The 22,571-nt window shown below is 38.0% G+C and overlaps 1 protein-coding gene across 4 annotated transcripts in view; it reads left to right on the top strand.

Moving 5' to 3' along the window:
* LOC136848760 (uncharacterized) overlaps window positions 1-20,770 on the top strand; it is an 82,212-nt gene extending 61,442 nt beyond the window's left edge. For all 4 annotated transcript variants that reach the window (XM_067121346.1, XM_067121356.1, XM_067121336.1 and 1 more), the window contains exons 9-12: window positions 1,421-1,567; window positions 3,386-3,499; window positions 16,724-16,849; window positions 17,564-20,770. In XM_067121346.1, the coding sequence (XP_066977447.1) occupies window positions 1,421-1,567; window positions 3,386-3,499; window positions 16,724-16,849; window positions 17,564-17,698 (522 nt within the window). In that variant the 3' untranslated portion in view covers window positions 17,699-20,770. The remainder of the gene's footprint in view (window positions 1-1,420; window positions 1,568-3,385; window positions 3,500-16,723; window positions 16,850-17,563) is intronic.
* Window positions 20,771-22,571: the final 1,801 nt, after the last annotated feature.

The following is a 22,571-nucleotide window of genomic DNA, read 5'->3' as shown; positions in this document are numbered from 1 at the left end:
AAAGCACTATTGCAAGCTGCTTGCTTAATTTACTGCCATTTTTACTTGAAGGCATTCTTGCAAGCTGCCAGATGTATGGTATGCTGAAGATGTTCTCCTATGTTTCTGTAATGTTGTACCTGAAGATGCTCTTGTAAGCTACCAGCATGTTCAAGATATTGTCTTAATTTACTGAATGTCGTACTTGAAGGCGTCCTTATTAGTTGCCATTTGCATTGGAGACTGGTATTTTCCGGATGTTCTCTGAAGAGTCTGTAATGTACTTGACAGTGCTTTTGCAAGCGGCCAGCTGCATGGAAACAACTATGTTTGAGATGTCCTCTTAATTATTGAACTGTTTTATTTGAAGGCACCCTAGCAAGTTATTTGTATGAAAATTCTCTTTAGTTTCTGCAATGCTGCACTTGAAGGTACTCTTGAAAGCTGCCAGTTGCAGCTAAACAGGTATGTTTGAGATGTTTGCAAGTTTCTGCAATGAAGTATTTGAGAGTGCTTTTATAAGCTGCCATTTCCATGGAAACCTTTATGTTCGAAATATTCTCTAAGGTTTCTGCAATTTTGTACCTGAGTCCGCTCTTGCAAGGTGCCAGCTGCATATAAACGAGTTGGACTGCGATGTTATTTTAAGATCCTTCAGTGTTGTACCAGAGATCCCTCTTACAAGCTGCCAGTTGTGCCATACCGCTTGTGTTGTGGAAGTTCTCTCAAGTTTTGTAATGTTATCTCTAAAAATACTTCTTCCACGGCGCCATTTGCATGATGATATCTGAACTATAAGCGTCTTACAATTAACCACAATGTTCCAGTAAAGGTTCTCTTAAAAGCTGTCAGTTGCATAGTAAATCTTATGCCCCACAGGTTCACTTTGTCTGTGTTATGGCAAAATTTAGCTCTTCTGAAGACTCAGTACCATTGTTAATCGTGCAGGTTTGACTCCGGTGTGCCCTTTGTATCATAAACATTGCACTACTTAATTTGTCAGAAATATCTTTCTTCGATTTTTCCAATAAAAATTTAATTTTAATTTATGTTATCTTTGTTTTGCCAATGAGAGAACGGCCTTCAATCAGTATGGTTAATTAAGTATACCAAACACTAAAAACAAATACCGAATATACAACGTATTGAAATGTGGAGTGAAGCATGGTGTATTATCTTCAGTACACACAGCTGCGCCCTAGTTGAATACCGCAAGGTCTAAAGAATACCTTGAAATACCATATCCAAAGTTTGTCTGCCGCGATCCCCTGTTTTCAGGCCTGTAAAAACAGTCTCGAGGGACTTGGTATTGTCTAATATTCATTCCCTGCCTTTTTTATCATGTCACTTTTTCCATCACTGAGCTTTTATCTTCTTGGAATTTTGACGTAAGATGAAATTGGACAACTCATCTGTAATCACATTCTTTATCATCCCTCAGGTGTACGTGGCCGGCTGGAAGCAAAGGGAGCATCCCTATTTACACAATACTTTCCACATTGGTGATCGCCTCGTCAGCGTGTGTGGGGTCCAGGTGAATAATGCCACCGAAGCTCACAATCTCATTAAAAATGAACCAACATTGATGGTTAGTTTTCTTCCTTTATATTTGTGACAGGTTACGCGAGTTGTTAATTTTTTTACATACTGAAAACAATGCTCTATATTCACATTGGTGCCTTCATAGTGGTAAGACATAGCCCAACATCGTTTATTGTTAGTTTCCTTCCTTTGTAAAAGTAACAGTGATTAGATGTCGTGGACAGATTTTTCCTTAAACAAAAGGCCGACGATTGTTCAAGATTCCCCGTGCAGTTTAGATTAAGTGACCACGTCCTAATATGGTCACTTAACCTAGAAATGTGGGCGTTTATGATGCAATCAACGTTTCTTAAAGGTGCTTAATGTCAACGGAACTATAGAATTTGATAAGATCGCCTGAATAGTCTTGCCTTTTTGTCTGTTCTCTCGTGAGCAGGCGATTGCGCAAGCATTATTCTTGTTGTACATGTTACATGAATTAGTTATCGAGATTATCGATTCACGGCGTTAGGACTCGTCGTCAGTTTGCTCTTGAATGAGAACTGAAAAGGGAGCAAAGCGAAGTGAAAGAAGTTGGACAGGTAAGTGAGAGGAGACCAAAGGGGACTCATTACAAGGCATAAAGCGATTCACCCAAGGTGCTTAGAAGAGACGCTGCAGGGTACCTTTGATTAACTCATCCAGAGGACCGCACCCGCTGTAAGTAATGTTCTTTGCATTAAAACCGACGGCGCTGATGCCGGCGCCTACGATGTCTACTGAAAACGCGTCATTTCTCTTAATAGAGCTCATTTGAGCAACGGGAAACATAAATACCGGTTGTGGTTGCGCTTGTTTGCTTTTACAGTAATCCAGCCATGTTATCAAAATAAGCTCATACTTTGCGGATAAATAAACAAGCGCATCCACAACCGGTATTTATGTTTTCAGTTGCTCAAATAAGCTTTATTAAGCGAAATGCCGCGTTTTCAGTAGACACTGTAGTTGCCGGCATCGGCGTCGTCAGTTTCAATGCAAAGCACATTACTTACAGCGGGTGCGGTCCTCTGGATGAGCTAATGAAAGGTAGTCTGTAGAGTCTCTTCCTAAGCACCTTGGGTGAATCGCTTTACGCCTTGTAATGAGTCCCCTTTGGTCTCCTCGCACTTGCCTGTCCAACTTCTTTCACTTCGCTCTGCTCCCTTTTTCAGTTACTATTCAAGAACAAGCTGACGACGAGTCCTAACGCCGTGAATCGATAATCTCGATGAGCTAGTTCATGTAACATGTATAATAAGAATAATGCACGTGCAATCGCCTGCTCACGAGAGAACAGACAAAAAGGCAAGACTATTCAGGCGATCTTATCAAATTGTATAATACCGTTGACATTAAGCACCTTTAAGAAACGTTGATTTCATCATGAATACACACTTTTCTGAGTTAAAGCCAACAGGAGGGGCAACGTACTCTTAGAGACAGGAGAGGGATATGTCTCGTTTTTCGTATTTTAGTTACTTTGGGTATCTACAAAAGTTGTGAATATATATTGCTATTAATTATTAAAAGGAGCAATGATGGTCATTCTTTTCAAATAATCTTAACGATCGGAATATCCGTTATCATCAGCATTATTAATAATCATAATCATGTCACTTTTTCTGAGTACAAAATAACATAATAAGATTCATGTCCCTTCTGATATGAGAAAAGAAAAGATGAGACTCTTTTGTTAGTAATTAAAAATACTTGATGGACTCTTGTTACTTTTTATAAGAAGAGAAATATTTGAAATATTAGAATCTTTTGTAAATACGAAAAGGAATCTAGCTTAGACTTTCTTCACGATTGTCTTGAACTACGAGAAGGCTGCGTCTCCTTCCAGGTGGAGTTCATTATCCGGAGAGTCCCCCACGGGAAGGTTTTCGCCCTCAAAAGAGAGACTGAAGGTCAACCTCTGGGTGTCATCAGAGAGGGGAACACGGCAGAGATCAAGGAGGTGAGTGTTATGGTGGCCGGGAATAAAGTCACAGGAAATAAAAGTCACAATTTTGGCTAGGAAAAAAGTCACGATTTTGGTTAGGAAAAAAGTCGCAATTTTGGCTAGGAAAAAAGTAACAGGAAAAAAGTCACAAGTTTGGCTGGGAAAAAAGTCACAGGAAAAAAGTTACAATTTTGGCTAGGAAAAAGTCACAGGAAAAAGTTACAATTTTGGCTAGGAAAAAAGTCAATTTTGGCTAGGAAAAAAGTCACAATTTTGGCTAGGAAAAAATTTACAATTTTGGCTAGGAAAAAAGTCACAATTTTGGCTAGGAGAAAAGTCACAATTTTGGCTAGGAAAAAAGTCACAATTTTGGCTAGGAAAAAAGTCACAGGAAAAAAAGCCACATTAATTTATGGTGGCAATTAAAATTAAAGTAATAAAACAGAATATTTTGGATCTTTCCTAGATAGTGACCCCCAAGGGTTTTCGGGGTTCGTTATCTAGGACTAATATTCTTGGGATCATTATCTTTATGATATTCACAGTCTTTTGTTTATGTTTTTACGGTCATCGCCAGCGGGCTTGTACTAAACACGCCGCAAAGGTGGATACATACCGCGTTAAAACCCTTGGGGGTCTATCGAGGAAAGATTTATGTGACTTTTTTCTGCGACTTTTTTTACCAGTGACTTTTTGACCTGTGACTTTTTTTTAGAGATTTATGCGTCATAAGAAGTTATTCTGAGGCATCTGAAGTTCTTTGCCTGTGTGTGTGTGTGTGTGTGTGTGCTGTAGGGGTGGGCGATACCATACTTTTTTTTGTAATCGCGATTACTGATTACTTCTGAGAAGTAATCGACTAGTAATTGATTACTCGACCCATTATTCACACCGCTGGACTGTAATGATTGAGAAAAGAGCCCTACTTCTACTTTTCGTTTTCATCATAATTTATCAGGTTGCGGAGTAAAACCCTACGCCCCACCCCTTCCTTTGTATACCCTGACATCCATATCTGTCTCTTGTGGCATCGGGAAAAAAGTAGGGACAAACCAGCGAACTTCCAACACCGGTAATTGAGCAAACTCACAGGTAGTACCGGTGTTGTGAAGCCTGACACGGAGCGACGATGCTGCCAGTTACAAGAAAAATGTGTAATGAGTATATGTACATAAATGCATATATATATATATATATATATATATATATATATATATATATATATATATATATACATATATTCATATTTATATACGTAAATATATTCATGTTTTCTAGGTACATTCCATCAGTTCTAGGTAAATTCCACCGGGAAAATTTCACCATAGGTGAATATGCGATATTTTTTGTCTGGTTTAATTCTTCCTCCACCTTAAGTGCAGTGCACAGTTTCCACAAATTTGGATGTGTGGATGTTACCGATGAGCTCAAAGCAATGGGGAACCCGTCTACCGAAATGATCTTGGTAAGTCATTCAAAACGCGGTCGCCTACATTCCTGTGTTGATAGGAAAAAGTGGGGTTTCTCCTCGTCGACGAAGACCGCGTCCCCTCACCATCCCAATGTACTGTATGTAGTCTTAAAATAAGTGATAAACTCGGGAGGGATGTCTTCATCATCAGACAGATCTTCAAATGCATTGACGTCGTCCCCAATTGGTAAAAATGCTAATGCGCAAAAACACTTAATTTTAAACTGAAACCTTTCATCGGTGTTGTATCTCATACTATCGGCAAGTACACATATTTTCCGCCAACAAGACTGTCCGAGACGCAAAACACACCCAACTCTTTCTGAAAGTGGAAATACAGAAACAAGTAAATTATGGAGAGCTTTTTCAAAGTCCACGAGACAGGTCACAGGTCGACAATTTGCCCTTAAATCACGCTCAGCAGACAGAAGACATGAAATGAGGCTTCTCTTTTGTCATCAAGAAGTAGTAAGACAAATAGTATATGGGCACACATGACCCTCCAATGATGATATGGAGTGTCACTAACTGACACCACAAACTAGGAGATACCTTGAACGTCCCATTACAGGCCCAATTTTTAGAGTTTTCTAGAGCATCCAAGCCTTTTTCCGAGGAAAAAAACTAAAATTCTGTCCGGGTCATCAATGCCACTGTCAAAGGCCAAGAACAAGGACCCATTTTCTAACTATTTAACTGTATCAAGAATTTCAAACCCTGTCCTACAAGTTGGAAGTGCTGTGATTCCTAAAGCACGCTGCCTCCAGTTATGTACGATACGTGAAAGTCCAGGAATGGTTTACAACTGTGATTGAGCTTCCTTATCGAGATCTTGTACAGCAGTAGCTAGTACTTCCTGTGATGATACGGTACTCGTTTCCATTACTGCATACTTCATTGAACAAAGTGCCTTTCGGCCATTAACGTGTGCACTGCTTGCTGAGTGATTAAGGGAGCCCGATGAAAACATTACTTCTGGTTCAGTGCAGTTTTAAGTTGTATGTAGTCTATCAAGCTCGGCAACTTTTACAAAAAGCGCTCACAACGCCAATGTCTTGGTTTTACTACTGTTATCTCCATGCTTTTCGTGTATATGATTTTCTTCATAGCAAAGCTTACGTTTGCCCTTCTCTGATGTAATGAATGCTGCAGCCATGGTTGAGGGCTTCAAAGCTAGTCTTACTACTGGCATATATATATATATATATATATATATATATATATATATATATATATATATATATATATATATATATATATATATATATATATATATATATATATATATATATATATATATTCATGTGTGTGTGTGTGTGTGTGTGTGTGTTCAGTACAAAGCTTCCCAATACTCGTTTTGTACAAAATTGTTTTCATAAGCTAAAATTTTATACTACCTGTTCATGATGTTTTACACATCGATTAATACCATGCACGCGTCTGGTTTTTTTTTTTCGTGCATGGTGCAGCATGGACCTGGCTACCACTCATTTGCTACTGCCCAACAAGACAACAATTCAATTCACTTACAAGCAAGTGTGGACATAACAATTTTGCCAAGGGGGATGGAGCCGGTTGAAGGACCGACGCAGCCTGGCGACAGCCGATCGTGTGGAAAAGGCCTTAAATGCTGCCTTAAATGCCATAGATAAAATAATAGAATTTAGGCCAAAGCCTAACCCCTGGGACCTATCAGGTCATTCAGCGCTGAAAGAAAAATTGACAGTCAGTCAGAAGGTTGAAAAGAGTAACAGGAGGAAAACCTCCAGTTGCACTAGGAAACAATTTTTAAAGAGGAGGGAAAGTCAAATTGAATATGAACGGAGGTATTGTAATGGCCTGTCCACACTAGCGGGCATGCCCGACGGGTACTTCCAGCTGTTTAAATTTTCTCTCGCTTCTGAAGCAGTGTTACCAGACAATCGCATCGTTCTGTCTCCATACTCGGTCGATAAGTTTAGTGGAACGGGTTATGGGAACAGTGTTTGCCTGTCGGGCAGTGGCCACTAGTGTGGACAGGGCTTAAAAGAGATGGGAGAGGTTGCGGCTAAGAGGCCGAAGGGACGCTTCAAAGAACCTTAAGTAATGCCTACAGTGCACCAAGTAACAGCGCTGACAGTACTACTGCCCTACAGGGCCTAGATGCCATGAGGTCACACGGCTCCCTACCAAAAGGTTTTCATTCCCTAAACTATAAACACAAACCATCATTCCCAAACGTGATGCACAATCACGTATATTGCTGTTCACTCATTTATAGCTTTATGTTTGTTGAATTGGAATTGAAATAGAATTTAGGCCAAAGCGTTGGCACCTATGTCATTAGGCTGAAAAGAAACTGACTGTCAGTAAAGGTGCGTTCACACGATCGAACAATGTTCGACGGATCATTACCAACTAGCAGTGGAAAGCGAGAAAGGCTCGCTGATGACGTCGAAGCGAGCACCAAGTGGTGTACCGGACACTGTCCGTGTTCCCAGCATCGAAACGTCACACACTGAATTAAATGCCTGAGTTGTGAGCAGATTCGAAACGGTGGTAAACACCCTCATCTGGTACCACTGCTTGTTACCAGATCCGCTTCCATCGTTTCACCGCTTATGACGTCATCCTGCTTCTCCTGTGATATGGTAACGATTTTGTCCGTCGAACATAGGAGAAAAAGGTTTGAAAGGTGTAACAGGAGAAAAACCTCGCAGTTGCACTATGAAACAATTGTTAGGAGAGGGTGGAAAGTAAGATGGAAGAAAGAGAACATGAACGGAGGTACAGTGAAAGGAATGAAAGGGGTTGCAGCTGGGGTCCGAAAGGATTTATACTTGATGTTATTCCTCGGCCTAAGCAGTTTCTTTTCGCACTTCACTCCCTCGCCCTAACTTCTGGTCTATCCTCTTCGGCCTAAGCAATTCTTATTGAGTCTGCCATTCCTCAGCATAAGCAGTTCCTCAGCAGTTCCTCAACTCTCCCGTAGGTGGGTATAGTGCCGTCGGTGCACCTCACGTGGTGCACTGTAGGCATTACTAAGGTTCTTAGCAGGGCCCCTTCGGCTCTTGGCTGTAACCTCTTTCATTCCTTTTTCTCTACCTTCCTTCATATTCTCTTTCTTCCATCTGAATTTCGACCCTCTTTAACAATTGTTTCACAGTGCAGCTGCAAGGTTTTCCTCATGTTACAATTTTCAAACCTTCTTACTGTCAATTTCCCTTTCAGCGCTGAATGACTTCATAGGTCCCAGCGCTTGGCTTTTGGCCTAAATTCTATATTCCAATTCCAATTCCTCAACTCTCTCTTTCCCTTCCTGCTTTTCCCCTCAAAAAACGTTCAGTTACGATGAAGCTCGCTTTGTGAATCTATTGGCTTTACAGCACGACCCATATTAATAAACGTCGGCACGGTTTGCGTAAAAACAGTCATATCAGCATCCCGAGATGTCTCTTCGTAAAAAAAACCCTTAGTGGCGTCGAGTTCGGGTCGTTTCGGCCGTAAGTCATTTAGGCCGTAAGCACGTTTACGTGCAAAATGAGTGCCGTGTTTAGTACCAGCCCCTTGGGGATGTACGTAAAACATGAAATAATAACATTAAATACCATAAACATAACGATAAATACCATAAACATAACGTCTTACATTGTTTTGGATGTTACGGCCTAAGTGACTTACGGCCGAAACGACCAGGACCGGTGGCGTTTATCTCTTTCCAAATAAACTAAGACAATCATCCTGGTAAGTAACCTCCATAATTTTAGAGTTACTTCTTTCACTATAATGCTTATTGTTCGTGCCTGGTACCAGTTTCTCAAGTTCGTTTCTTTACAACCATTCTGTTCTAGAGCAACCAGTTTAATCCAAACCATATTGAGAATTAATTTGTAGGATATGGGGCCTATGTACCAGTAAGTTTTCTATAACCTGTATTTTACTTCACTCTCTAGCTTACAAATTCCTTCAGTAGTTTGCAATTTTCATTTCCGTAATAGGCGGGAACGACATCAATTATAAGAGACCCATTAACACAAGTACCATTTCATATGATACATCCACATGGAGCATTCCATAGCTAATGGCAGTCATGTTGAAATCCTCCAAACGTCTTTGATTATTAAGTTCGACCATTTTGCTAATTTCTCTCCTATTCGGTGTGAATATTATCCGTAATAGCTACCATTACGGATTATTTGTCTTTAAATTGGTATCATGAGGTCATTCAGCGCTGAAAAAGGAAGCGCTGGGACCGAGGTCATTCAGCGCTGAAAAGAAAAACTCTGAAAGGTGGTGTAACAGGAGAAAAACCTCGCAGTTGCACTATGAAAAAATTGATAGGAGAGCGTGGAAAGAAATATATAATACGAACGTAGGTACAGTAAAAGAAATGAAAGGGGTTGTAGCTAGGGGACGAAGGGACGCTGCAAGGAGTCACCATCCTACGGGGTTTCATGGATAGTTGTTGAAATAAAATTTAATGGTCATTACCCTTTACTAGTGACGTATTAAATTGAATGGAATGTGAAATTTAGGCAAACAGCCAAGCGCTAGAACCTATAAGGTTATTCAGAATCAAAGTGACTTATTAAACGGAAATCGTTAAAACAAATTAAACGTTTTTGGTAAAAAAAAAAAAAATTCGCATCTCAAAGTTTTATGTGGTCAACGAGATGTGTTTGCCAAACGACATCCATTCCCCAAAAAACACCCCATTAAAAACGTCGCGCAATACTTTAACAGGAATTTAACTTCAGTATTTCAGAATTTTTTCCATAATCTCTAAATTAAAATTCCTTTCACCTGTGTTAAATCCTATATTTAGCTACGTAGCTTACGACATTTGTCCATGAAAGTGTAGCTGACCATCACATTATCACGTTTTCATGCCAATGATTGGAAATTTCTTTGTACTAGCTCCATGAGACAAATTTTAAATTTAGTCTTACTTTCTAATTACACATTGTTCTAAAGTAGTAAAATTACGTAATTTACATAATTTTTTTTTTTGCTCCCAATACATTTAGCGGCACTCTTGGAACTGTACATTTATTCATTAGTATGGAGTCATATTCCAGCTCGTTATCCCACAAATTAGCTAAGGGCAATTGAGTCGTCGCAACCAATACCCAAACCACATTTCCACTGAAGTTTTGAACAAATGGAATTTTCAACAATTACATGAGGGTGGCTTACATTAATTTGCTTACGTTTAAAATTTCTTCTAGACCTTTTACAAGTGTATTCACTCCACGTGAATCCTGTTAAAGAGTATGGTATATTTCTAAATTAAGTAGTTTTGACCTTCAACATCTGGAATTACATGGATGATGAACCATACTTTCACTATAAATTACGGAGGAAGTAGCCAAAAACTGAAAACTAAAGACCCATTGTTTATTAATTAGAAAAAAACATAATACACAGGCAAATTGTAGGTTTACAAAGGCAGAACATCCGAGGAACCTAACTCACAAACCTATGAGGATTTTAATGAAAAGCGCAGCACGGAAAATTTAGAAATTAGATGAACAGAAGCCTACATACATCTTGTCGGCATCTTGGATCCCTAGAAACATCAGCCTAACACTGAAAGGTTCCCAAAACCGCCCTGTGTCTGCACATTTTCTTGAACTCTGGTTCCTCCAGCAAGTTGTGGCCTGTAACAGAAAAACTGCAGCAGAAAATTTTCTTACGGCAATTACTCGGCAACTCCGTAAAGAGAACGTTAATTCTAATATATTTCTTGAAATAGGAACGGTATCTTATACTTGAAGGATAATTTGCTTATAAAAAGCTTGAGTTAACGTTTCTCCAATCAATGCCCAAAAAAAGGTTATTACCCACCGGAGACTTGTAACCATCTGGAGTAAGATTATCTCGTACATTTTATACCATAATTATGCATTAAGGCTGTATAACAAACATTTATACTTTACAATACAATGCTACTCTGCTTTTGACGCCAAAAGTTAAAAATTTTCACTATACGTAGAAACCACACAAACAATTTGCATGTTAATACTTAGAAAATTTACTATTCTGAATATCGTTGAAGTCAAAATTAAGATAACCCACATACTATGATCAAAGTCGTATTCTTAAAAAGATACCTTTGATCTTTCAAGAATTCAGGTAAAAGTTGAAGAAACCGCCGAACTTTTAAGCAAAGCAATGAACTTGGGTAATGTGAGCTCTTGTTAGGGAGGAAATGATTACATCATAGGTCAGTTTTGCCACTAATCATGATCAAAAAGACTTAACAGCTCGTCTTAGTAAACTGTATTTAAAAAGTTATATCGGTACATGCATTAACTGTCTGATGACCTTTCAAACATTTCTGGTGCTGTACAGGAGATACGATCAAACACCTGATGGCCATGAATAGCTTAACGAACAATGACGTTCATTACAGCATCGCACTCACTAAATTAATGGGTACCAACAATTGCATCCAACTGATATGATAATATCTTCACAACCTCATTATCTATGTGAATGCGTATTTCGCATACTCAAAATCCTTGTTGGATACCATTAGAAACTCATGCCATGACTATGGATAGCATCCCAAAATCATTGCCAGTGTTCATGAACAGTTCCACAACGCACTGTTCAAGGAAGCATCACAGTTCCCGATTATGTTATGACCAGCCCCACAAAGCAGTGCCCTTATTCAAGAATAGCATGAATGTCTCAGTGCCTTGTGATCATGAACAGCATCATAATCATTGTGCCGATAGTACCATTTACTCACTGTCTGTGTTAACGGATAGCCTAACACGCATTTGACATGGTACATGGAAAAATTCATTGCCCACGTTCATGGATGGCATCACAAAACCACTGCAGTGTTCATGAGTAACATTACAAACTCATTGCCAGTATTCAAGAGTAACTTCCAAACTCATTGCTGGTGTATGAGTACCAAACTCATTGCTGGTGTATGAGTATCAAACTTATTGTCCGTGTTTATGAGTAACAAACTCATCGATTGTGTACATAGAGCAAAACTCATTGCTTGTGTACATAAAAAACGCTGCTTGTGTTCCTAGAGAAAAGCTCGCGGCTTTTGTTCCTAGAGCAAAACCCACTGCCTGTGTTCAGAGAGCAAAACCCGCTGCCTGTGTTCAGAGAGCAAAACCCGCTGCTTGTGTTCAGAGAGAAAAACCCGCTGCTTGTGTTCAGAGAGAAAAACCCGCTGCTTGTGTTCGGAGAGAAAAACCCGCTGCTTGTGTTCGGAGAAAAACCCTGCTGGCTTTTGTTCAGAGAAAAAACCCGCTGCTTTTGTTCAGAGAGAAAACCCGCTGCTTTTGTTCAGAGAGAAAAGCTCGCTGCTTTTGTTCAGAGAGAAAAACCCATGGCTTGTGTTCATAGAGAAAAACTCGCTGCTTTTGTTCAGAGAGAAAACCCGCTGCTTGTGTTCATAGAGAAAACTCGCTGCTTGTGTTCAGAAAAAACTCGCGGCTTTTGTTCATAGAGAAAAGCTCGCGGCTTTTGTTCATAGAGAAAAGCTCGCGGCTTTTGTTCATAGAGAAAAGCTCGCGGCTTTTGTTCATAGAGAAAAGCTCGCGGCTTTTGTTCATAGAGTAAAAGTCTTTCTGTGGCACATTTTTGTTCATGGAGTAAAAACTCACTGGCTTTTGTTCATAGAGTAAAAACTCACTACTTTTGTTCATACAGTAACAAACTCGCCTTTCTTTGTTCATAAGAAAAAACTCACTGCTTTTGTTCATAGAGAACAAACTCACTGCCTTTGTTCATACAGTAACAAACTCACTGCCTTTCTTCATACAGTAACAAACTCACTGCCTTTCTTCATACAGTAACAAACTCACTGCCTTTCTTCATACAGTAACAAACTCACTGCCTTTCTTCATACAGTAACAAACTCACTGCCTTTCTTCATACAGTAACAAACTCACTGGCTTTCTTCATACAGTAACAAACTCACTGGCTTTTGTTCAGTAACAAAACAGCTGCCTTTATTCATCAGTAACAAGGCCTTTTGTTCATACAGTAAAAACAACTGGCTTTTGTTCATACAGAAAAACTCTGGCCTTTGTTCATAGAGTAACAAACTCACTGGCTTTTGTTCATACAGTAAAAACTCATTGTCTGTGTTCAGAGTAAAAACTCATTGTCTGTGTTCATAGAGTAAAAACTCATTGTCTTTGTTCATAGAGTAAAACTCATTGTTTGTTCATAGAGTAAAACTCATTGTTTGATGTTCATAGAGTAAAACTCACTGCTCTGTGTTCATAGGGTAAAAACTCTTTGCCTGTGTTCATAGTGTAACAAACTCATTGTCTGTGTTCATTAGAGTAACAAACTCATTGCCTGTGTTCATAGAGTAAAACTCACTGCCTGTGTTCATACAGTAACATTGCCTGTGTTCTCAGAGTAACAAACTCATTGCCTTTGTTCATAGGGTAACAAACTCATTGCCTGTGTTCATAGAGTAACAAACTCATTGCCTGTGTTCATAGAGTAACAAACTCATTGCCTTTGTTCATAGAGTAACAAACTCATTGCCTGTGTTCATAGAGTAACAAACTCATTGCCTGTGTTCATAGAGTAACAAACTCACTGCCTGTGTTCATAGAGTAACAAACTCATTGCCTGTGTTCATAGAGTAACAAACTCACTGCCTGTGTTCATAGAGTAACAAACTCACTGCCTGGGTTCATAGAGTAACAAACTCACTGCCTGGGTTCATAGAGTAACAAACTCACTGCCTGTGTTCATAGGGTAACAAACTCATTGTTATACTCTGAATACAGGAAAACTCATTGCCTATGTTCATAGAGTATAAAACTCATTGCCTATGTTCATAGAGTATAACAAACTCATTGCCTGTGTTCATAGGGGAACAAACAAACTCATTGCCTGTGTGCGGATGGCATCATAAATACACTGCTTAAGCTATGAGTAACCTAACAGTATCAAAACTAACCAACATACCTGACAAACTTTAACTACACCCTACTCAAAGTAAACATATTCCAATTATCCTTGACTTAAAATTTCCACACTTTCAACTAAAAAATTGCTTTCGTGCTGTCTGTTAACAGGAGCTTAAAGTTCCTAGCTATGAGTTACTGACAACCTTCATAAAACTAATTCCATCTGCTCACAGCATAAATCCAAACATTACTCTGGACAATCTGTCTGGGAAAATTTTGCATGGTTTAAATGATTTTCAGTAGATTAGCTGTTGGATAAGCATGCCCTGTTGTCGTAAATGACCCGTACACTTAGGGAGCTTCCTACAACCCCTGTAACCAGAAATTTTCGGTTGCCAGAAAGGAAATACCAAGTTCGAATCCTCTGAAAATTCTAAGTCTAACGCCACCTTTAGGCTTTAAAATTTAAATTCGGGCAGAACCTTTATGAATGTTGGCCAAAACTTATCTGACTGAATCTAACCACAAATTTAATCCATTTTCAGGAAGCTAAAATTCCAAAGTAAAACATACCAAGACGCCAGACCTCTACATAAATTTAATTTGTTTTAATGCTGAATATTCCCGTTTGCTGGCATAAACATTTTTAATTTCCTCAAACCCTCGGGAGCTTCTGCAAACTTAACTGAGTAGGAGGTAGCCCAGCACATTTAACCACCTAATACCTATCTGAACTCACAAGAAAACTAAGCAATAGATTAAGAATGTACTTAAAACCTGAAAGAAAGTTTGATTAGTTTACAAAACCACCCAAGAACCTGCATAGTAGGTCATACGACCTACTATGCAGAACATGGGGGCTCCCCCACCCCTCCAGGGGCGCCGCCCCTGAAAGGGGTGGAGGATAAGGTATATACTGTTTTTGAACATTATTTACCTTATCCCCCACCCCTCCAGGGGCGCCGCCCCTGAAAGGGGCGGAGGATAAGGCAAATAATGTTCAAGAACAGTATATACAAATACAGTAAATTCATTACAAAAAAATTTTAACGAAGTAAATTTGTGGCAAATTAAACAAAATTAAATTACAAAACTTAAAAGTAAATTTATGACAAACTACAAAACTTAAAGTAAAATTATAAGTTAAAAAATTTACGACAAAAGAGGACTTAAAACTAAACTTAGACGGAAAATACCTCCTACATACCTGTTGCTAAAGAGCAAATTTATCATGTGTGAAGCTTTACCGTTAGAACAGGAACTCTACAGTCAAACTCGTACAAAAACCATCCTGGAAAAGACAAAGCTTTAGAGCTGTGCGTAACTTACTCTAAATCTTGTAAAGTTCGGGCGTTTACTTACGTCAGATTATGGGTAAACGCCCATAGAAATAGTTCAAATGACTGCCAAAGATTTGTGCGAGACTAAACACGCAGCAAGATTCGAAAATCCCTAGAACAAATACAATATTATCAATAACATAGTAAAGTTCCAGTGTTACCTTGCAGGAGCCCGGGGTAACGACGTGACAACAATCGATGAAAATCTCAAGCGCCAACTGCAGCCTAGTCGCGTGATAAACGGTTTCTTCGTAAAAACTTCACAACAGGGGCTATTCGTTAATAAGGGGGAACTGAATACGCCACCCCCGAGAGTCCCCAGGAAAAATGGATCACTTAAGCAAACTCCCGTTAAACGTTTACTACCCGGAACAATGTTACAGTCGGTCTAAAGCTCCCTGTGTCCGAACCAGGGCGATGTTGTCATTTGCCAAGGACTCTAAACTCTTAGTAGTGTCTTGCTTCTTGGAACGTGACCGAATGCGATCCATGGATATACTTGAAATCGCTAAGTTTTCAAGTATTATTTTTATTTCCTACTCCCTTCTATCTTTCGTGGAAGTTTAAAATACAGCACATGATGAATAGATTTTCCTGAACGTAACTCGTAATTTCTTTTAGGGCTCATTTGTAGCATAAGCCTGTCGCATATTTCTTGTCATCACTTTAATGAAATAACTTTTATTTCGCGCGGATAATTTGTCATAACTATATACAATGAAATATTCTATACATACGTATACACACACACACATATATATATATATATATATATATATATATATTTATATATATATATATATATATATATATATATATATATATATATATATATATATATATCATAAAATATATCATAAAACACAACTTCACTGCGTATATACTGTATATTCCTACTTCTGGAATTAGGCTTCAGTGAGACAGGATGGTTTAGAGTCCAGATTCTTTAATTTGCAAAGTACAATTTACCAAGTACTATAGCTTTCGAAGACATACAGTACAGTCTTCCTGATGAAGAGGACAGTGTCTTCGAAAGTGATAGCACTTGTAAACTGTACTTTGTAAATTAAAGAATCTGGAATCTAAACCATCCCTCTCTCATTGAAACCTCAGGTAAGTAGTATATATATATATATATATATATATATATATATATATATATATATATATATATATATATATATATATATATATATATATATATATATAAAATGAAATAAGATATATATATAATATATATATATATATATATAAAATGAAACCTAAGATGATTATATATATAATATATATATATAAATAAATAAGATATATATATATATATATATATATATATATATATATATGTGTGTGTGTGTGTGTGTGTGAGTATGTGTGCGTGTGTACGTGTGTATATGTATATATGAACTGTAAATATATACATACAGTATGTATATAGTGTTTGTGTATTAGTATAAGTTTGTTGGTAAGGAGGAGTAAATAAATCAGTTATTCAAAACTGTCTCTTCTTTAACTTTTACCGATAATCTTTGATTTTTCCTTGAAGATCGTCCCTGGAGGATTGGCAGCTCAGCACGGAGTCCCGCCAAAAGCGCCAACTATGGACAACCTGTCGCTCTGTTCCTGGGTGCTGACGGAGATTAACCACCGACCCCTGAACCTCTTCTTCAAGGTAGGAATCTCAGTCCTTTCAGATACTGTCCACAAAAGCCTTTGTCTGAATTCTGGCTAAATCTCTCTCTCTCTCTCTCTCTCTCTCTCTCTCTCTCTCTCTCTCTCTCTCTACTTGTTTCTCAATTACAAAAACTCAGACTCAACTCTACTTGTTGGCAATAACAAAAACACAGAAAACCAACTCAGCTGTCATTCTGTTAACACCTGTGTATGTATATATAAAAATAATATAATAGCTGTCATATCTGTATATATACAATATATATGTATATATATATATATAATATATATATATATATATATATACTATATATATATATATATATACATACATACATAAATAGCCGTTGTACTTTTAACAAATATGACCTTTAGGAGATTATTTTTTCTCTGCGTCTGTGTTAGCTATAATAATTCTGAGTTGGTCTTAGTCTTAGTTTTTGTAATTGGAAACAAGTACTCTCTCTCTCTCTCTCTCTCTCTCTCTCTCTCTCTCTCTCTCTCTCTCTCTCTCTCTCTCTCTCTCTCTCTCTCTCAAAAGAGAAGTAGAGGATAATTAAACTCTTTTCGAATATCAGTAATAATGGCAGTATACGTTATCTTCGATTGATTTTTTTCGTTGATTTAATATCAAGAACCTTTACATGAATAGGAAAACTACATAAACATGGTAACGTTACCCTTTTCCTAGCAATGCTGTTTCTCTTTCTAGCACATGGAGATCGCGGATCGCTTGAACGCTGTAGGAAGGGACATTTCCATCCTCATTCAACCCATGGACCTAGTCAAGCAACTCAAGAAGTCTCTGAAGGCCATCAAAGGCTACAAGGATTACATAGTGATGTGAGCCCTCGTGGAAGGACTTCGACGCGAGAGCCCTTGCAACGCTGGTTGGCGAGTGGGTCCATTCTGGCGGCTCATAAAAACTTCGGATGAGAAGGATGTTGAACTGACAGCCAAATTCCGTTTCTTATTCACCTCTCGGTTAGATCTCACATCAGCTTAGTGCTGCTGAAGAACAATGGATGCTAAACTTCTGATAATACCTAGTTAGAAATAGTCGTGATTGTTTGCGCTGACGATAGATGAAAGTCTAAATCACTTTATTTTTGTATGAGATATATCCGTATGCTTAATCAGTGTTCTTGACATTGCATAATTTTCGAAGGTGAAGAGTGTGCCTTATGAGGCTTATGACCAGATGCGAAAAGTCGCGCTTTTTTGCATCGTCTGTGACCAAGGATCGTGTAGAATAAGAAGATGGCCCACCGATTGCTTAGGAGATGTATGTGGAGATTAACTAATCGTTTGAATACCAAACGCTTGTAACAAGTGTTGGGTTTCTGTGTTGTTGCTGTAGTTGTTATTGTTGTTGTTGTTGTTTTTCTCTTTTAAGATGTGTTCGCTGAATGCTAAAATGATTAAAAGATTGTGATCTGTTGTGCCAAATGATGTGCCTTGGTTTTACGAAAAAGCAAATCTCAAAACTTCTTTTAGGCTAACGAAATGCAAAAATGACTGTAAGTACTCGTATCTTGGAGTCCGATGTGTACTTTGATGGCACTGAATAGTTCTTGAATGACTACGCAGCCAATGAGGTATTCTTACACGTGGTAAACCTATTGATTATGTCATTTATGCTCTGCTCTTGTGGTGAACAAATGCCACTCAAAGTTTGAGTAACAACGATGAACAATGAGACTGTTGACCTATCTAGTACCTTCTTCTTCTTCTTCTTCTTCTTCTTCTTCTTCTTCATGAAGAGTGAATATCAAGCAATACAAAAAAGGTACTCCACCACTTTCATGGATTGCATGATATGTACAAAAAAAATCCCAAAATATAATAAAATTCCCACAGTAGATTCTAATTTTGTAGGTCAAATATATTTGAAATAATTATGAAACTCACCGACGTTTCCCTTCATAAAACTTTTTTTTTCTTTAATCCAACTAGCCTTCAGTTGACACTTGATTCTTGCTGTACCAAACGATATGTTGGTTTAGCAGAAAGTTGTATATTTTGTCTTTGGTTATTTCAGTGTAATGACCATTTTGTGTAGTAAAACCTGCTCTCACAGTAAGAACTCTAACTGGAAGTTTTGCTGTTTCTGTAGGATGAGTTGTAATTCATGACAACAGATGCAAAAAAAAAAAAAATGGGGCTAATAACCTGTGCCGGAGAATAAGTAATGTTTGCAACAGAACCGTTTGCATCTGCAACCAAAGACGTCCTGTAAGAACCGGCGCCCCGTGTGCGGTATTCCCATGAGGACTGGAGACCATTGCTCGTTGGCAGTTTCACTATGACACTGACTCTTTGTGAAGTTGGTATCACTTGTGTTGTGATATTTCATTTGGACTGAAGAAGATATTTGTCATGTACATAGACCCAAGCTAATGAGTAAATCGTGTGAGGGTTACCGAACAGGATGTATGTATAGTTCTTCTGTGAAGTCACACAGTGGTGCTTTGTGAAATTCAGTTACTTGCTTACTGGTCGTTGTCTTTTAAAAATATGTCCTTCACTGTTGAAAACTATATGTATAATGGTGCTATCTCTCAAGTGATATGTGTAAATAAGGTACTTAACAAGCCTGTGGCCTTTGAAACTAAACCTGCGGCAACTGGTACAGTTTTTTATAGGTAGCCTGGAGTAAACAAGTCCTGATATTTTCATATGATGTGATTGTAACACTTGTATACCAGTAAATCTTAACACACATACGCCAACATTACATATGTCGCAAGTCTGTATCGTATTTTTGTATATTATGCAATTTAAAATGCCATGATAAACCATTCTGAGAAAAAAAAGTATTTAGTCACATGACCTAAATCAGTAAACCACGCATTTTGTATCACATTTTGCCACTACACACTTTTCTTGTAGTGGCTGCTACACAGTATGAAAACAACGCACACAAACACACATAAGTATTTGGCTGGATAATGTTATCATATTCTGTAGCAGTGGTTCTTAAACTTTTTTGCCTTGCGCCCCCCTCTGCATTATGTATAGATCCCACGCCCCCTGCCCCTGAAATTTTTGCCAACTATAATCTATAAACAATATGTTGTCTATTTGTATGCTATTATACTTATCATAACAATAAAAGGCAATTCATAAACAAGATTTGAAATTAAAATTGACTTCTATTTTGAATTTTTGGCATGTTTTGAGATAATAATTAGAAAATATATGGAAGCAGTGATAACGTTTCTGGCAATTTTGTAATTAGCATCATAAATTAAAAAAATAATAGGCACCATCTGGCAACTCTGCTTGCACCCCCCTTGGAAGCTTCTGGCGGGCGCGCCCCCCAGTTTAAGAATCACTGTTCTGTAGTGACATTATCAGAACCAGTTTTATACAGGTGGAACACATTGACCCAATACAACAAATTTCTATTTTTGAGCATATGAAACCACAGACTTAGGTGAAATGCATATGGCATATCTTTCTCTTCAGTACTTTACTTTTTAAGGTGTAAATATAATGCATCTGTGATTTATGCAATGGAAAATATCCTTTATTTCTTGGCGGATTATACCATTTCCCAATTCCTCTGATGTATCCAGCCTACATTATGGTGTATGACACACGATACAGTGCATGACATACATTATGGTGTATAACATTTCACAGGTTGTCTTAACCACAGTCATTCGGCCATGATGCTTCTCAAGATGCCTAATAGAAACACTGCTCTAACCACTCTCCTCTCCTCTCCGTTTTCTCTCCTTTTATGTTTTACTTGCGTTGTTTTCCTTCTGTAAATCTGGATCAGCAAAGGATGCATATCTTAAGTTGACTTTTTTTTATTTTTAAGTTCTCCATTCCATGTTATCTTCATGCAGAAGCATAAACACTTGTCAGTTTTATGTGGCCTTACCCTTAAATAAACTTGATGAAACACTGTGAGTTCAATTTTTTTGTCCACAACTTTACCAGAGCAATTTTAAGTGCAATACGTACCTACCACAACGAAGGCTTGGGCCGTAAGTGACAAGACTAAAATTCCAAAAATGTGCAATCCATAACGTATATCATGAAATATGAAAGAAAACTAGAAATTCTGGTTAGCATTCGACTACGCTGCATTTTAAATAAAACTTCCTATACCAGTGCTTAGTAACTTATAAAGAAAGCACTCAAAACTTTAATAGTCTGTTTGGGTAAAATGCCGTGAAAAGCGGTAGGTTTAAGTGAAAGGTTCTAGAAGGGTGAGGTGAAGACGCCAGTGTTTTCAAAATTATACCGTTATTTCTGTAAATATGGGAATTTTTATGAAATTCGTCAAGTTCGTTGACAGCTGTAGGTGAAAAGTGTGTCCAAGTGTTACAAAACCAAAATCTTGGAGACAAATGGAACCTAAGATTGGCTACCATCAAATATGAGATCATTTCTTACAGTTTTCATTTTCCTGAATTCCATCTGCATGCCCCAGTGACCACGCCAAGGAAAAATTCAGTAATCCAAAACTATGGCTTGCAGCTACGGTCTTCCCTCACTTTCGTCAACAGCACATAATTGCAACGAGATGTGTGTTAACTACGTTCTGCGCCATCTTGTTTTCAAGGTAAAAAAAAATCATGCCTGAAGTAAGAACTGAAAGCATCCAAGGTCCAGAAGGACTAATCTGTGAAGCTAAAAACATTGACCTTACTCCAAATGCCGTCATTGGTCATAACTAGCCGTTTTTCATCTCCAGAGAAACTAGAGGAAATCCGATAACGATAGCCAACATTGCAGTACAGGTTCAAAATTTATAAGGTGGCTAAGTCTGGTGTGACTAGCCTTAAAAGACACTAAATTAATTGAATAAGTATGAGGCGACATTCATTGTCAAGTTTGTCTTGGACGAAAAAGTTAGGTCTAAAGGAGCATTACATGTACATTATTGTTTCCCACATACGTACTGTTATCATGAATTAAACATTTAATTTCAAGATACCTACAGTATATATAGTCCTAAAAACCAAACTTTTAATCATCTCTCCAGGAAATCAATGAATGCATAAAGATTTTCCTGTAATTTTTATAGCCTACACTGTTTTCTTCTTCTTCTTCTTCCTTTTCTTCTTCTTCTTCTTCGTCTTGTTTCTTGAGCTACCGGTAAATGTTTACAGTCAATACCACTGAAGCTAATCGTAACTGAAGAAAAAGATCGTGGCTGAAATGCTTTCGGGCATCTAAATTTTTTTAACTAGTCATAGAATGGGCAATCAAATATTTTAAGATCGGTATTTGGCAAAACATACAAGGAGCTGATGCTAGGAGGGCATTTTTAGAAATTCATCACAATGCTTGAGTATCTGCAAATCTATAAAAGGTGATTCACTTTATATACTACTTCAATACATCGATCCGTGAGAAGCAGGACAGGCAGCGATATTTATATCAGGTGTAGATATTTACCGTCAGCTCCCATAAGCAGAACAGAGACATTCCCTGTAGGAGAATGTTATTTACATTGTTCCTTGTTTTGCACGCAGCAGTCGGCACCAAAGATTTTTTGGATGAAGATCCAGATGAGTTTTGGTTTTTTCTTTAAGAGTGCTCTCCCGTGAACTTGACATCGTTATTTTTCTTCTATTGAAATGAATCATTCTTCCAATAGGCATAAATTAAACAAAGTTAAAGTGCTTCTAGAAAGGCTACTTGCAAAGGGTGTGAGAGGCAGAGTGCTTATTGAGTACTCTCTCATCTTAAGCAGA

The sequence above is a fragment of the Macrobrachium rosenbergii genome, chromosome 2 (genome assembly GCF_040412425.1).
Source record: "Macrobrachium rosenbergii isolate ZJJX-2024 chromosome 2, ASM4041242v1, whole genome shotgun sequence".
NCBI classification, from domain to species: Eukaryota; Metazoa; Arthropoda; class Malacostraca; order Decapoda; family Palaemonidae; genus Macrobrachium; species Macrobrachium rosenbergii.
This window is presented reverse-complemented; position numbering and strand designations above follow the sequence as displayed.